The sequence below is a fragment of the Crocodylus porosus genome, unplaced genomic scaffold (genome assembly GCF_001723895.1).
Source record: "Crocodylus porosus isolate Cpor-Errol unplaced genomic scaffold, CroPor_comp1, whole genome shotgun sequence".
Lineage (NCBI taxonomy): Eukaryota > Metazoa > Chordata > Crocodylia > Crocodylidae > Crocodylus > Crocodylus porosus.
In genome coordinates, this window is record NW_017728950.1 from 72,833,726 (window position 1) to 72,849,171 (window position 15,446).

At 39.0% G+C, this 15,446-nt stretch overlaps 1 protein-coding gene across 2 annotated transcripts in view; it reads left to right on the top strand.

Annotated features, from left to right (window-relative positions):
* NAA35 (N(alpha)-acetyltransferase 35, NatC auxiliary subunit) overlaps positions 1-15,446 on the top strand; it is a 35,532-nt gene that overhangs the window by 16,755 nt on the left and 3,331 nt on the right. For both annotated transcript variants that reach the window (XM_019554764.1, XM_019554765.1), the window contains 9 exons: positions 255-433; positions 2,968-3,027; positions 5,843-5,949; positions 6,399-6,465; positions 7,057-7,155; positions 8,835-9,013; positions 11,130-11,266; positions 13,147-13,214; positions 14,063-14,203. In XM_019554764.1, coding sequence (XP_019410309.1) covers positions 255-433; positions 2,968-3,027; positions 5,843-5,949; positions 6,399-6,465; positions 7,057-7,155; positions 8,835-9,013; positions 11,130-11,266; positions 13,147-13,214; positions 14,063-14,203 — 1,037 coding nt within the window. The remainder of the gene's footprint in view (positions 1-254; positions 434-2,967; positions 3,028-5,842; positions 5,950-6,398; positions 6,466-7,056; positions 7,156-8,834; positions 9,014-11,129; positions 11,267-13,146; positions 13,215-14,062; positions 14,204-15,446) is intronic.

The window sequence follows — 15,446 nt, forward strand, 5'->3', positions numbered from 1 at the left end:
GAGAGGGAAAATTAAGAAGAAATAGGTTCAAAGTTTCACTAAACAAAAATATTTGCTATTCCTTACAGGAAAAACAAATCTTATTTAAGTTTACATAAGCATTCTTTTTTGCTCTGCACAATATATGAGAGACCTTTTTGGCAAGTTGCTTGGTTTGTAGTTTACTCAGAAGCTTACTGTTTTCAGAAAATCCAACTTGGATAATTTTCTTCTGTGGTCTTTGTTTGTTTGTTTGTTCTGTTTTCTTTTTAAAGATCATCCTATTATGATGGGTTTTGAGCCCCTTGTTAACCAGAGGCTGCTCCCTCCAACTTTCCCTCGATATGCAAAAATAATTAAAAGGGATGAAATGGTCAACTATTTTTCTAAACTTATAGACCGAATAAAAACTGTATGTGAAGTGGTCAACTTAACTAATTTGCACTGTATTCTGGTAAGTACAAACAACACTTGTATTAAAAAATGACACAGAGCACATTGTAGTTAAATGTGGCTCATTAAAAATAATTATTTCATGTATGAGATGTATAGTTTATTGGGAATACTGTAGGTCATATATATAAACTTTGTTTCATCTTACCCTCTTTGCTCCCCTCTACATGAGCAGATAAAGGCATGGTTGGATCTAATGTGTGATCCATGCAATTACATCTCCTACCATGCCACACATGTACACACATTAGAACCAATCACGCCTTATTGCTGGGGTAGGGGGAGCTTGGTCCTGGGTTCCCCCTGCAGGCACCCACAGCTGTGAGCCACCCAGCTACAGAGGCCACGCACAACCAGGACCAAGAGTTCTCACAGCCTACAGGCCTCTGGGTCCCAGCTGTGTATCATGAGGAACCTGTGAGCCATGAGGTCTCCAAGTCCTGGCTCCAAGTGAGGCACAGCTTGGAGCCAGAGCCCCATCAGCTGTGAGACTCAGTCCCAACTACAGGAAAGGTACAGCCAGAACCAAGAGCTCTGTGTAAGCCCAGGGTGGGTCTCATGCTCCTCCAAGACTTAGGGAGCAGACAGCCACAATCCCCACAGCTCAGAGGTTGCACCCCTGTGGCTGGGAGCCCTGTCAGTTGATGGGGTTCACCTCTGCGGGGGAGACCCTGCTATACGTGAAAATTAAATTTGATAGCAACCAGCTATTAAGTTAGTACACATTTTTAATGTCTAATTTTATAGCTGGTTGGAGTTTTTTATCATGTGATAGCTACTGCGTGCATGTAGCTGGCCTCAGGGTAATTGCACAATTAGTCACGCAATTGCACGCTACTTGTAATACATAGAGGGAGCCTTTGTTTATAATTAGGGGTCTACCAAACTTGAGAAGGCGGCCGCCTGATTTTGCGTGGAGATTCTGAGACCAGCTGCCATTTTTGTGGTGTGAGCACAGCTGGACCCACTCCCCATGCCTCTGACTGAGGGGTCTCACCGCACCCCACAGATTGCCACATGGCCCAAAAATGTAACTTAATTACCCTTATTAAGCCCAGGGGAACAATTAATCCACGTGTTATTAAGCATGGATTAATGGTTTCCCAGGGCTTATTCATGGTAATTAAGTCACAGTTTCAAGCTATCCCCAAATGGCAGCTCAGGGCAAAAAAAAAAATTAAAAAAAACCTTTACTGGCAAGCAGAGAAGCCCTGCAGTCTTGGAGCATGGGGGGAGGACGGGGATTCGCAGACTGCCTACAAGCATTTGCTGTGGTGAACTCAGTGAAGTTATGAGGGACAGGCAGTTCACAGGTCTTGCCTGACTGGCTGCCTTCTTCCCCTTTCCTCCCTCCCCAAGTAGTGACAGCTTCTTGCCCTGTGACAGGCTTTATTCAATGATGTGCTGCAGGTTCACCATAGCGAACACTCTACATGGTCTGTGGCACCGGAGCAGGGCTGCTTGCCCTGCTTGCTGTAGTAAATAGCCCCACCCTACCCGTTTATTTTTTTTGCAGTGAGCCCACTTAAAGTGTGGAGCCTACACTTTTTCACGGAGCCTGCCCGAAATCGCGGTTTCTGTGAAAATCGTACACTCGCGATTTTGGTAGGTCCCTATTTATAGAATCCTCTTTGAAGTTTGAAATTGCACTTCTTCCCTGCTACTTAGCATTGTTCCTTTGGGCAAACAGATTCAGATTTGTGTTTTTTCTCTTTCATCATCCTGCCTTCCATGACTTGATAGAATCATAACTGCACATGCAATGATGAAGTATAGTAGGATTAAATTATAACTTGTGTTCTTATTAAATGGGGAGCTGCATCTACAGTAGAATATAGTCCTTCCAACATTGAAGAAAATACTAATTTTTCTTTTATATTTTCCTGACTTGTAAGAATGAACATTCCTCCAAACAATATTATGGCCTTGAATCAAAAAAAAAAAAAAAAAAAACCCCAAAAACCTGTCATCACATACTTAATTATATTATTATTCCCTGAATACTGTTAGCCTTAAAGTTAAGGACATACTTGAGGTTTTTCCTGAATAACGAATACTTTCCTGAATTTGAGCATAGTGCTTTTAAATTAATTTGGTCTACATTTTTTTAATAACCGTTCTTTGACACTTAATAGGCACAGAGCAAAGTTCTAAGAAAAGAAGATAGATCTTAATATTGAAAATAACTTGTATTGGACATAAGTCTATAATGGTAATAAAATCTTAGCTTGGATGAAATGTGTAACATCAATTGAACTCTCTAATTGTGCTGTTTACCCAGTTGTAGTTTTAGGTCACCTTAGTAATTTAACAGCGTACTTTATAAATGTTATCATAATGTAGGTAGTTGCATCTAGAGAAGGGAATTTAATGTTAAGAACAGCAGTATTTGTGATTTGCAAGCACGCTACCGTATTTCAGAAGCATAACATTTTAGCTTGGTTTTTAAATTACATGTTATTTCTGTTGCAACCGGTCGTGATATATTTTTATTAGGGTGTATTAATTTCTCTTTCTGTCTTAAATGTAAATTAGGATTTTTTCTGTGAATTTAGTGAGCAGTCACCTTGTGTTCTTTCAAGATCTCTACTACAGGCAAGTCCTAATTTATAATGTCTCCACTTAACATTTGCAGAGTAAATATTCAAACTTTCCCTAAGTATGTACATTATTCTGTTATTTTTAATTATAACTAATAATGCAACATCTGTACTTTTGAAACAAAAACAAACTCTTCTGTAGCTGTGGATATAGGAAATATATTTATTTTTAATTATTTAAAATTAATGTAATTGGGAAATTATTGTATTGCATATATTTGGTGTATAATCTGCAGGATTTACTGCCTTTATGAAAGAAATGCGCATTTGTGCACAGACATTATTTAATGCCTCTCCATGTGCCTCTTCCGAGAAACTGCTATATATAAAGCATCAGGGTACCTTTCAATTATAGCATGGAGTCTGAGTAAATTTCAGACACAGCATAAATTCCTACATTACAAACTAAAACTTGGGATAAAACTGAAGACTTACAGACTTTTACACTTCCATTGATCCTGAAAGTTATACTACAAAGCTCTTTAATCCAAAGGCTTTGATTTAAACAGTTGTATCCAGGTGCTAGAACTTCATCTCTTTGAGATTGTGGAGATCTGATAAAAAAATAACTATATGGAAGACGTGTGTACGGACATATTTCAAAATTTTATTTTAATTTTCTAACAATTTTTTTTTGCTTTTCCCTGAAAAACTAAAAGCGTTCTTTTTTCAAAAAAAGTTTTAATATATTTATCCAAATTAGATAGTTGCAAAATATTTGCCATAACTTTTCAATTTGGGAGCTTTCATGAAAAAAATCTGGAAGATTTTGACCAAAAATTTATTTATTTATTTTTTAAATGAAAACTTGCATTCTGGTGAATAAACTAAGGTGTGTGGGTTTGGGAGACTCATTCAAAATTTCAGTATCAGGCTGGGGGGCAAGAAAGGCAAGGAAAGATCACCTTACTGTAGCACTAACCCATCCTCTTGCACTATTGCTCTTTAGTTAATTAGTATTTTAAGTAGGGCTATCAGTTGCCATTAATGTGTTAATTGGTTCTTGTATTAATTTTTATAACTTGTTATGCACGCAGTTTTGGAGCCCACACCTGGGTTCCGCTCTGCCACCATCACCACTGCCTCCAGGCTGCCCAGGAGGGCAGCATTGACAATGCAGAGGACCACAGAGCAGCCCAGGTGCAGGCTCCAGGCTGCTGCAGTAGGAAGGTGGCGGGGTGGAGGGCATGTACACAGACACACGAGCAGCTGCAATATGCACTTGACCAAGAATGCAGCCCGGCAGTATGTAGAGCAGCTCCCAGCAGGTAAGTCTGTGGAGGAGAAGGGGTGGGGGCTGGGCCCCACAGCAGGCAGCCCACCTCCACCCTGCATACACATCTGGGGGGCACATGCCCCCCATGCCTCTCCCAGGGGTGCACACAGTGGCGAGGAGCCTGGATGAGCCTCCCATGGTTCCATTTCATGACCCATACCGGCCCTAGGGCCCATTCACCCCAGCCCCTGCTGCACTCCCCCCCTCCCACCATGGGGGCCTTGATCTGCCCCTTCTCTTCCAGAGACTTACCTGCTAGATGCTGCTGTACAGACTAAGGGGCTGCATTCCTGTAGGGTTACCATATTTCCAGTTTCAAAAAAGATACCTGTGGGGTGGGGGGCAGTGATATGCCTGTGTCCTGCTCCTGCCCCTCACTCTCAAGCCACAGCCCTCTACTCCAGCCCTGCTGGTACCCCTTCTTCCAGTTCTTTAGTACCCCGCATCCTTCGAGGATGTTTGGGGACCCCCCATCCCCAGGCTCCAAACACCACTCGCACACCCCACATCCACCCCAACCATACACAGTACCTGCATAATTTTGAGTTTCTAGCTGTATAATTTAAAAAATTAGTCTCAATTCATTGTGATTTTAATCACAGCTAATCGCAATCAGATTTTTTAATCACTTGACAGTCCTAATTTTAAACAAGGTTTGTGTTACCATGTGACACACTATCCAACCAAGCTTCATAATTAGGAAAGTAGCTGAGAATGAGGCAAGACATCTCTGAAAGATGCCAAAGCAAACATGAGCAGCTAAGAAGACATGCAAGAAGAAGAACCCAACTTGCAAAGCTTTTAACCTGCACCAAAGCAGAATTCCTCAGTTCATGTAAACCCCATTAAACTTAATTGTTAAGATAGCTCACATTAACTGAGATTCTGTCCCATAATTGTATTTCAGGGCAGGTAGGTTCCCCAGCTATAAAGCTCTTAATATGCCTCGGTTGAAAGCATCTCCTATGCATTTTATGAATGCTGATTTGAAAAAAAGAACTCAGTGCCCAGAGAGGGAAGTGGACTGGGGGTTAGATATTGGTAAGGAGGCAGAAGAAGAGTAGCCAATAAGAGTAGACTCCAGAGGAGACGTTTCTTTTCTGGGTCTCTTGTCTCTGCCTGCATTTTCTCTTATCCTGAAGCACTGTTTACCCTCTTCTGCTTTTCCCAAAATAACTTGGTTAGTCAGTCATCTGACATAGACTGGAACGTATGGCAATCCTTAAAAAAAAACAAAGGACTACTGTGTTACTTGTAAACAGGTTAATTTGGTTGTATGCCAGGTCCTTGATTATTAGCAATTCTCAGTGTCTGTGCTGCATCAGATGCAAAGAATTCCAATATTTCCTATTTTCAGTGTCTTACTTAAATGTACCATTGAATAATTTCGGTTTTGTCTAATGATCTATCAAGTTCCTGGAATGATATAACCACCATAATAAGGTCCTGTTGTTAACCTGTAAAGTAAACACTTTATTTAGAAGTATGTTTTTAAAAAATGATAAACTGAAAAAATCTTTTCCTTTCCTTTCAGACAACGTTCCTTGTGGATAACAAGAAAGTGTTTGGGACACATCTCATGCAAGATATGGTGAAAGATGCATTAAGATCTTTTGTCAGTCCTCCAGTACTTTCTCCTAAGTAAGTAGGGCTGTCTGAGTTCTGTGAACATCTTCATACCATCCTGTTAAAAATAAGAACCAAATTCAGTCATATGCATCTGGTTGTATGTTTTTCTCATAAGCAGAGAATGTAGTAGTCCTTGTGTATGAAGAAGTCAAATAAAATAGTAGTGGTTCCCCCTGTACCCTGGTTTGTCCATAAATTTTGTCCCCAATAAACAGATGGTGCTCCAGCTCTTTTGTACCTTGAGCTGCTTTATAAAAAGAGGCCACTAATGGGTATCTTGTCTTAAAAAATATGGTTGCTGTTGTTCTGACCTACCTGGAAAGGCTAGCACTGCTAGCCTTCTTGTCTTTTTCATTCTTTCCCCTCCCCCTCACTTCTTTCCAGTACCCTTCTTTCTCAATTGAATAATAGTATCCAGACCTAATGCCGCTTTATGTACTCTTCTGGATATCTCCTTACAGATGCTGCCTATACAATAACCACCAGGCGAAGGACTACATTGATTCCTTTGTGACTCACTGTGTACGAGTAAGTGTTTAGCTGTTTTACAAAGGACATTAATTCATGTTCAGCAACTGCTATAACTCCAGTATTATATGTTGTTAAATTGCAGCACTCAGATTTTTACATGGGAAAAGTAGTTTTATGTAGCAAAGCAAATACACACTGAAGTTTGTTTTGTTTTTGGTTTCTTAAACCTTTACATCCTCTGCAAAATGGTTACAAGTTACTGAAAGGTAAGTTAGGTTGTTAACATACAGAACATCAGGTACCTTGCAAGCAACTGTCTGTTTGCATGCTCCTGCCCTGGGGGTTGGGTAACCTAACACACTTTCATGGCAAGGTAAGATGTGAATTCAGGCAGTTTCTTCAGTGTAACTGGCGGGCTGGTATGTTCATGCCCTAGCTTATTTTATGGTAACTTGTTTGTGCCCATACCCTTAATGTATTAAACAGAGCACAGTGTTAACATTTAAGAAAGCAGATGCAGGCATGCGAAAATAACAGTTCTTTCATGCATTCTACTCTGCTTGGATGCTTTTTCTCAATATGAAAATAATAATACACTATATGGAAAAATGTTATGTTTAATATTTGTCAATGTTTGTACTCTTGCAGCCATTCTGTAGTCTGATTCAAATCCATGGACATAACAGAGCACGCCAGCGAGATAAGCTGGGTCATATTCTTGAGGAATTTGCCACGCTGCAAGATGAGGTAATACCCGAGTAAGGAGGCCATCAGGCTTCAGCCTCCATATGTGTTGTTTCCATAGTAGAACATTAATGTTAGATTTCACGTAAATTAATGAAGCTATTATTCCTGGTTTCTCATGTACCATTAGCCTTTAATGTTTGTTGCTAAACATTAAACTAGACATCTTTTTGTTCCCTGCTTGTTTTATAGCAGTTGGTCTATGAGAGTTCAACAGCTGGCTGGGGAAGTGTGGTTCAGAATAACTTTAAATCTGGACTTTATCTGTCTAAAATGAAGAAGTGAATTACTGTAACACCAAACATCCATATTCTGTCAGCTTCAAGTTCTGTCCAGACCTCTTACTCCTTTTTGATCAGGCGATCTCTTGCCATTTGTTAGAGTTTGAAGAAATACTTTTCTAAATTCCCTTATATGATACCAAAAAATTGCACAGAGTAATTTCTGACTATAGGAAAAAAAATAACATACAAGCTGTTGTATGTTCTGTGTAGCTGTAATATTTCTTTTACGGTTGTTGATGACTAATGCATTTGCTTATTAAAAAACTCTAAAACTTTTAATAAAATTAAATCGTCTGTCAGTAAGCATGGCAGTTGAGTACAGAAAGATGATGGTCTACTGAAATGCATCTTCATGCAGTGAGTAATAGTGCTATTTAACCAGATTTACTGTAAAAGTAGTTTCTGTGCAAATTGATTTAGGGTAAGATTCACAAAGAAGCCCAAGTGCAATGATGTTGAGTGCTTCTGCCTGGATTCAATAATAGACTTCACAGAGCTGATTTAAATGTCTTAGGTCCCTTATGCTTTAAATGGAGAAACTTAAGACACCATAAGAACAGTATTGTAATGATGAGAGGAAGGGATGCTTAAGCTGGCCAACAGAATTCAAGAAGGGGCAGGTTTGTCTGGAATCCTGAGTCTCTCCCAGACTTAAGTGTTAGTTAGGCATCTCCCTGTAGTCCTAGCTTAAGTGAATGTGTGAGTCTGGTTTTTGCGACCTGAAACCCACACCTAGATTCAGGCACATAAGTCATTAGCTCCTTTTTTGGGGTAACTGATTGGCTTACCTGTATTGTGATGGTAGTGGTTCCTGTTTTTTCAAAATATTCTAGCGGTGAGTGCACTTCCTCAAGTGGGAGACCTGTTTCCTCTTTCATTTTGAGAACGCATAGAACTGAGGTCTTTCACTTGTTGGGCACATGAATCTCATTGCTTGGTTAATATCCAAAAGCTGGACACCACTATCACTTCCTTTTTCAGTGAACGCAATGCTGCCAGTTGCCATTAGATGTAGTCAACATGCCTAATGGATTGGGCCTATTGGAGGACTTTGGTGCAGACATGCCTAGTTTGTCATGCTCCAAGGGCTTTTGATAAGATGTGTGGGTCTAGACTTAGACTACCTAGCTCAGCCAAGATGTCAGTGCTTCTACACATACATTTTTTGGGTACATAAGTTAGTTTTCACCAGGAAACTTAAGAGCTCAGGGTTCAGCAGGGTTTTCGTGAATTGCTTTCATAGACGGAGGTTCCTACATTTTCCCTAACTGATCAAATTTATATTTAGAATGTTGTCAGAGCTTTACTTGTGACAAGTATGAATGATAAAAATTAGTCCTTTCTAATGTTCCCGTTGTGCTATTTTAACCAAGTCTTTTCTCTTGTTTTCTCTCATAGGCAGAGAAAGTAGATGCAGCACTTCATAGCATGTTACTGAAACAGGAACCCCAAAGGCAACATTTAGCCTGCTTGGGCACCTGGGTCCTGTATCATAACCTCCGTATCATGATACAGTATCTTCTGAGTGGCTTTGAATTGGAACTCTATAGTATGCACGAGTATTACTACATCTATTGGTAAGAGAATACTGTTGTAATTGGAAGAATACTCCCACAGACCCCAGCTTCTAAATATAAAAATCAGGGATTTTACAGTGCTTTCTCATCCCAGGGTGACTTCACACACCTTAATCATAGCATTCATAAAATTAAAGACGAAAAACTTATAAAGTCAACTGATGCCTTCCAAATTTGTTCCGTACTGTATTCAAGAATACTGTTTGGTTCTGTATTTGGCTTTTTGTAATAACCTCTTTCACTAGAGAGATTCTAAGCTACATAAAAAGAATGCTGATTTTGATAGCCAACATATTTCAGGGGGGATCTATATGCCCCTGATTTTATTCTCTGCTTTTGTAGCGGCACTCATCTAGTTGGATGTTTTTGAAAATCTGACATAGAAAGTCTTTTTACAATGTGGCTGTAGTCATTTTATGTAGTCATCTTTCAGATAGGCTGAGCAGGCTGTCTGTTTGCTGAATACATTGAGTGGTATCTTCTGTCTCTTATGAATAAAGTAAGATTTCACTGTGCAGAATCAAAACAATTTTTATGCTGTGTTTGCACCTCAAACTACTTTTCATAATAGGGGCGGTTATCCCCAAAAATATTTTAGATAGTCTGTAATGCACTTTACTTGCATCTTAAACTATAACAACATTTTTATTATTTTAAAGCAGGGGTGCACAACCTCCTGGGCTGCAGGCCACATCCCGCCCATAGAGCTCCCTATGGATTAGGAAATTAGGCAGTCAGGGAGAGTGGCTGTTAATACTGCCACTCTCCCCTGCTGCCGAATTCCCGTGCTCAGATCAGAGCCAAGCCACACTCCTCCCCTTGCCCAGCCAGGTTGGAGCCAGGCCAAGCCCTTTTCATCCATGCAGCCAGATCAAGCTCCAACGCATCTGCCCCAGCACTACATGAGGGCCCAGCCCACAAACAAACCAGGTACTTCCTGTCCAGCTTGCCAGGCAAAAAGGTTGAACAGTGGTCTGTTGAAAAGTGTCTGTTATAAAATACAATATGTATTTTATTCTTAAACTGAAGCTGTAATGTTGCCCATACATCTTAATTTTATAAGGTTTCTGTTTATGTTAAATTTACCAGGAATTTGGCTACCTGTGAGGAGTAGGAGTTATGGGCAGTAAATATGATTCCATGTTGGTACCTTACAGGTTTTTATGTTTTTGTTTGGTTTTGTTTGTTTTAACTTTAGGGGATTTGAGGCAAAACAGCATGGTCACTAATTAACTAGTTGCTTTTTAGTTTTCATCCATGTTAGAAAGGAGCTGTTAAGTAGTCTCCCCGACCCTCTGTATAACATAGGCCATTGCACTTTACCCAATTACTTCTGTACTGTTCTGCAACCTTGTTTTTGACGAAAGCATGGCTTGCACTCCACAATTTCCTTTCAGTAGATTGTTCCAATGGTTAATTTTACCCTCTTTAAACAGGTTAATCTCATTTTTATTTTGACTGGCTTTAACATCCAGGCCTTTATTATTATTGTGCCTCTCTTAGATTAAAGAGCCATGTCAGTACCACGTATTTTCTGAGACAGTTTTTATACACTGTAAGCAGGTCACTTTCAGTTCTCTTGTTAATAATGCACTAAAGAGGTTGAACTCTCTAAATCATTTTTATTTAGTTCCTTTGGGGGAGAATTGTGTTTTGTTTTGATATATAGTGGCAATTAATGTTCCAATATTGCTTTTGTAGCATTCTACCAATTCACTGATAGTTAAGGAAAAAGCAATACATCAGACTTAAGATTCCCACCTTGTGGCAGCTACAAGTAATATGCAATTTCTGTTTGCCAGGCTGCTGGCAGTTAATTTAGTCACCTGATTGGCATCTGATTTTTATTCTGGATCCCAAGAATCATGTGTTCTGCCATGCCAGAAGTTCAAAAAATAGAAGTCCCTTTCTAGCGTTTGGTTTGATTTTGATTTTTAAGCAAACCCAGACAAGAAATCAATTGAATACAGCGATCCATTTTTCTCTCTGGAAGTAGATTCGTTGCACTGAAAGCTGTAGTTTAGTCACCAGTTCTTTAGGGAGAAGTGCTTAATAAGAATGTGATGCTTAGGCATGGTCTTATAGTATATAACAGGTGATATTTCTTCTGTTGTAGGTATCTATCAGAGTTTCTCTATGCCTGGTTGATGTCAACATTGAGCCGTGCTGACAGCTCCCAAATGGCAGAGGAGAGAATAATGGAAGAGCAGCAGAAAGGACGTAGTAGTAAGAAAACAAAGAAAAAGAAAAAAGGTACAACAGATTTGAAGAGTGGTTCAGATTTCTCTTATCCTGGTTTTGCATCTATATAATTCCATGAACTTTGAAGAGAGACTCCTGATCTCAATAATGTAAGGTTAATCCTTGCTATCCTCTGTTAGAGGGGGAAAAAGTGTCTCTCAGCATAAAACTTAAAGCAAAACTGTTTTGCTTGAATGTGATTGTATCCACACACTGGTGTTTTCCAGATTTTTGAAAACTCAGGTTTTCAGAAAACAAAATTAATCCTCCTTCCAGTACTGCTTTGAAAATTTGCCCTGTGACTGATCTATATTCCTGTGAGGAAATCCCATGTGCTTTAAGAAACGTTGCTCTCGGTATAATTTTTTGAGAAAGCTATCTTTTACCTGAGTGTGTTTTGATACAGAAAGCATACCGTCAATTCAGTATGCTTAATGTTCCTAAGTAAGTATGGATCCAGTTAAGCAAAGTATTTAAGCACAAATCTGGCTTTAAGATCACAAATTATCCCACTTGAAGGTAGTGGGACTGCTGTTTTGCAGAGGCCTATGGCTGTTTCTATCAAAAATAACACAAGTGGATTCATTGAATTTTTATAAATGGAAAGGTCCACCGATACTATCCATTCATTGTGTTATTTCTGACTGGTAAACTAAAAAGTGTGTGGAAGTGGAAATCAGCAGACCAGAAGTGATGCATTAGGATCAATTTCTGTCAATCTCCCATTTGATAGAAAGAAAGGAACTAGAAAGAGCAAGCTTTATTATCATCATAAGAATATAAGTGCCAATATTGGGTCAGATCATCTAGCCCAGTATCCTGTTTCCAACTGTGGCAGAAGTGGATGCTATAAAAAGAGAGGATTGAATTGGATGGATGCATCTCGAGTGATCTATCCCCTATTCATTACCCTCCCTGCTATCTACTTTTATAGGTTTAGAAATGCCGGAGGAAACATCTCCAACTGTTCCGTTCAACAGCTATTAATAGAGCTATCATCCATTAATTTACCTAGTCCTTTTTTTTAAACCTAGCTATGCTATCTGCCTCCATCAGCTCCTGTAGCAGTAAATTCCACAAGTTAACTATGCATTGCATTAAAAAGTATTTTCTTTTGTTACTTTTAATCCTGCCACCTAGTAATTTCAGTGCATGCCTGTAGTTCAAGTATTCTGGGCCTTGGTGAACAACTGTTCTCTGTTTGCTTGATTCAGACCCCTTTATGATTTATTGGTCTCTATCATATCCCCTTTCAGCCTTCTTTCCAAATTGAAGAGTCCTATCCTCCTTAATCTGCTGAGATATAAGAACTGTTCTAGGCCCCTGATCATTTTGGTTGCCCTTCTCTGTACTTTTTCTAATTCTATCTACTATATCCTTTTGGAGATGTGGGGACCAGAACTGCATGCAGTATTCAAGATGTGAGTTTGTATAATAGCAGGATGATGTTCCCTGTTTTGTTCTCTATTCCCTTCTTAATGAGGCCCAACATTTTATTGGCCTCTTTGGTCGTCATCATAGTTACCACCTTCACTGACTCCTGGATTACCAGCATATATCCAGATATTCTTGGGCTTTGCCATCCTGGTTCTCTCAAAGTATATACAGATGTAACAATCGTATCACTGTCCTTTGGCAGGGACGCAAGTGTAACAGAACCACTCCAACTTTCACCTTGCTTCATCCAGGGTCAAAGTTAAAAGGGTTTTAGTTCACTTGAATGACCACAGGATTGTGGAACCATAACAGTGGCAGGATCATACTGGAATCTGTGATGTACTCATGTGATCAACAACAGGCTTATGCTTTCTAATGAACAAGTTATTTTACATTTCTGTCTGAATTCTATGTACTAATTTTGAGAGAACAATCTTTTTCTGTGGAATTTACAGTTCGCCCTCTGAGTAGAGAGATCACCATGAGCCAAGCATATCAGAATATGTGTGCTGGGATGTATAAGGTAATTTATTGAGTGGATGAAGAACATTGGGTGGTTTTGTTTTTTTTTTTAAGACTGTATTAAATATTAAAATGGATGCATTTCCTTTACTCTGTATCCATTTCTATCTGAGGTCTTGCAGGATCTGAGAACCAAGAAGGCTGGTTTCATGGCTTGTAAAGTCTTCCGAAGACATTTCTTAAGTAAAATAGTTTTTTTAATCAGATACAGAAAAAAGTTGTCTAAAATCTTCAAGTAAATTCTAGTAAAGCTGAATAATCTGTGCTGAAGCCAATTGCTTAGGCACTGTAGTTTGTATTTAATGTGGTCTCCTCTTACTATTGTCCAAACCATTTCATATACCAATATGCTAACTGAAATATAATAAAGTGAGTAAATGAAAATCCATATTTTGCTGCCTGTCTTCTCCAAGCTCAGTCTTGTGACAAATACATACGAAACATTACCAAACCCATCATAAAGAGGTTCTGTATATGTGGTTTAATATCTGGATAAGCTCTTTCCTGCAATATTCAATCTTCTTCTTGTTATGCTGTAAAAAAAAAAAAAAAAAAAAAAAAGACTTACCTTTTCATCCATTAGTTTGGACTAGTAACTGCAATTTGGTTTGCTGAAAAGTGTTTATAGAGATAGACAGGAGTAGAATTGAAGGAGAGGCAAATAGCTTTTTTACATCGTTTTATCAGACAGGTGGAAAAGTGTTCCAGAATTGGGTTTTTTGTTTTGTTTTGTTTTTTACCTATTCCTGTGCTCAGTATTGTGATTGTGTGCCGATGCTAATGCTAATGTGTGCTAATAGGATCCTAATGTTTTCTTTGTGGTCTTGTCCCTTCTTTCCTGTCCTTTAGACTATGATAGCTTTTGACATGGATGGCAAAGTAAGGAAACCCAAGTTTGAACTGGATAGTGAACAAGTTCGATATGAACACAGGTTTGCCCCTTTCAACAGTGTCATCACACCACCACCAGTCCACTATTTGCAATTCAAGGTGAAGTTTATTTCCAGATAAGAACCACAAAATACGCTTTCCTTCAGTTTGTTTGGTACACAGCTTGTAAAATCAGACACACTAATTATGTATGGGTGTCCAGTGAATGATTTCATAAGACATGCTGATACTACTCAATGTATTTAATAGTAAATTCATGCTTTTTAAATCAGGGTGTTTTAAATTAATCAAAGTGATTTTTAAATTTCTTATTTGAATAGTAATTTAAATTGGCAAATAGGAGACCATCATCTGAATTCTTATGTTTTTTAACCTTGTGTATTTGTACTTTTCAGTATTTTCATAGAATTAGACTGTATTTCCTTGGCTGGTATAGTTTGGTTCTTTTTAATAACCAGGAGGGTGCACTGTAACTACCTATGTTTAAGCAACTGCATACTTAACTCAACATTGATTTGTTCAGATTATTTATATATATATTGTTTTCAGTTTAAAAAGTAGTGAATGATGCATTTCTTCTATAGTCAGTTGTTTTTTCTGTGATTTGTGTTAAGTTGCATTTCAATGGGAATTACAATTCAATTGAATGCACAAAAACATTTTCAGTTTTGATTTACTTGGTTGTGTTTGGAGACAAATTCTTTTCATTTACCACTGTTTACTTAGAGTATTAGTTAATGTTAATACATTTAAGCTGATTATTTCTAGTCACCATATTCAAAATTTTAGAATGAGTTGACTCTGTGAATAATGATAGTGGGAAAGTATAACAGGATTCCTGATTTCCACCCCTACCCCACCCCCAAACTCCCAGCTGATTTCTTACTTTGAAGGTTCATTCATAGGCCACATACAGACATTGTTTCTACTGGGAAAGTCACTTCTCTCCCTGTACTGGCTACAAGTATATAGATGCTCAGGTTTTTTCTCCCACAGCAAAAATTACCACTTTAGGAATAACCAGGGTTATATTGCTCCCAAGAAAGTTTCTGGGAGCAGTTTCTCGTGGGAGAGTTGAATGTATGTTTTCCCTTCCGTGAGAAGCTGCAGCACGGTCCTGCAACATTCCAGGGTGCTTTGATTTCCTCCCTCCATCCCGTCCCCCATGACAGACTGAGCCACTTGGGCTAGACTCTACTACTCCAGCTAAGTCTGGAGCCTAACTAACGCCCTTCACAATCCCCGCGCTATGCTGCAGGGAGACGGAAGCTGACCCTGAGCAGTTTGGCTCAGCCAGTTAGGGCTGCCCTGTGTACTGCTGCCGTCTGTCTCCAAGCGGATT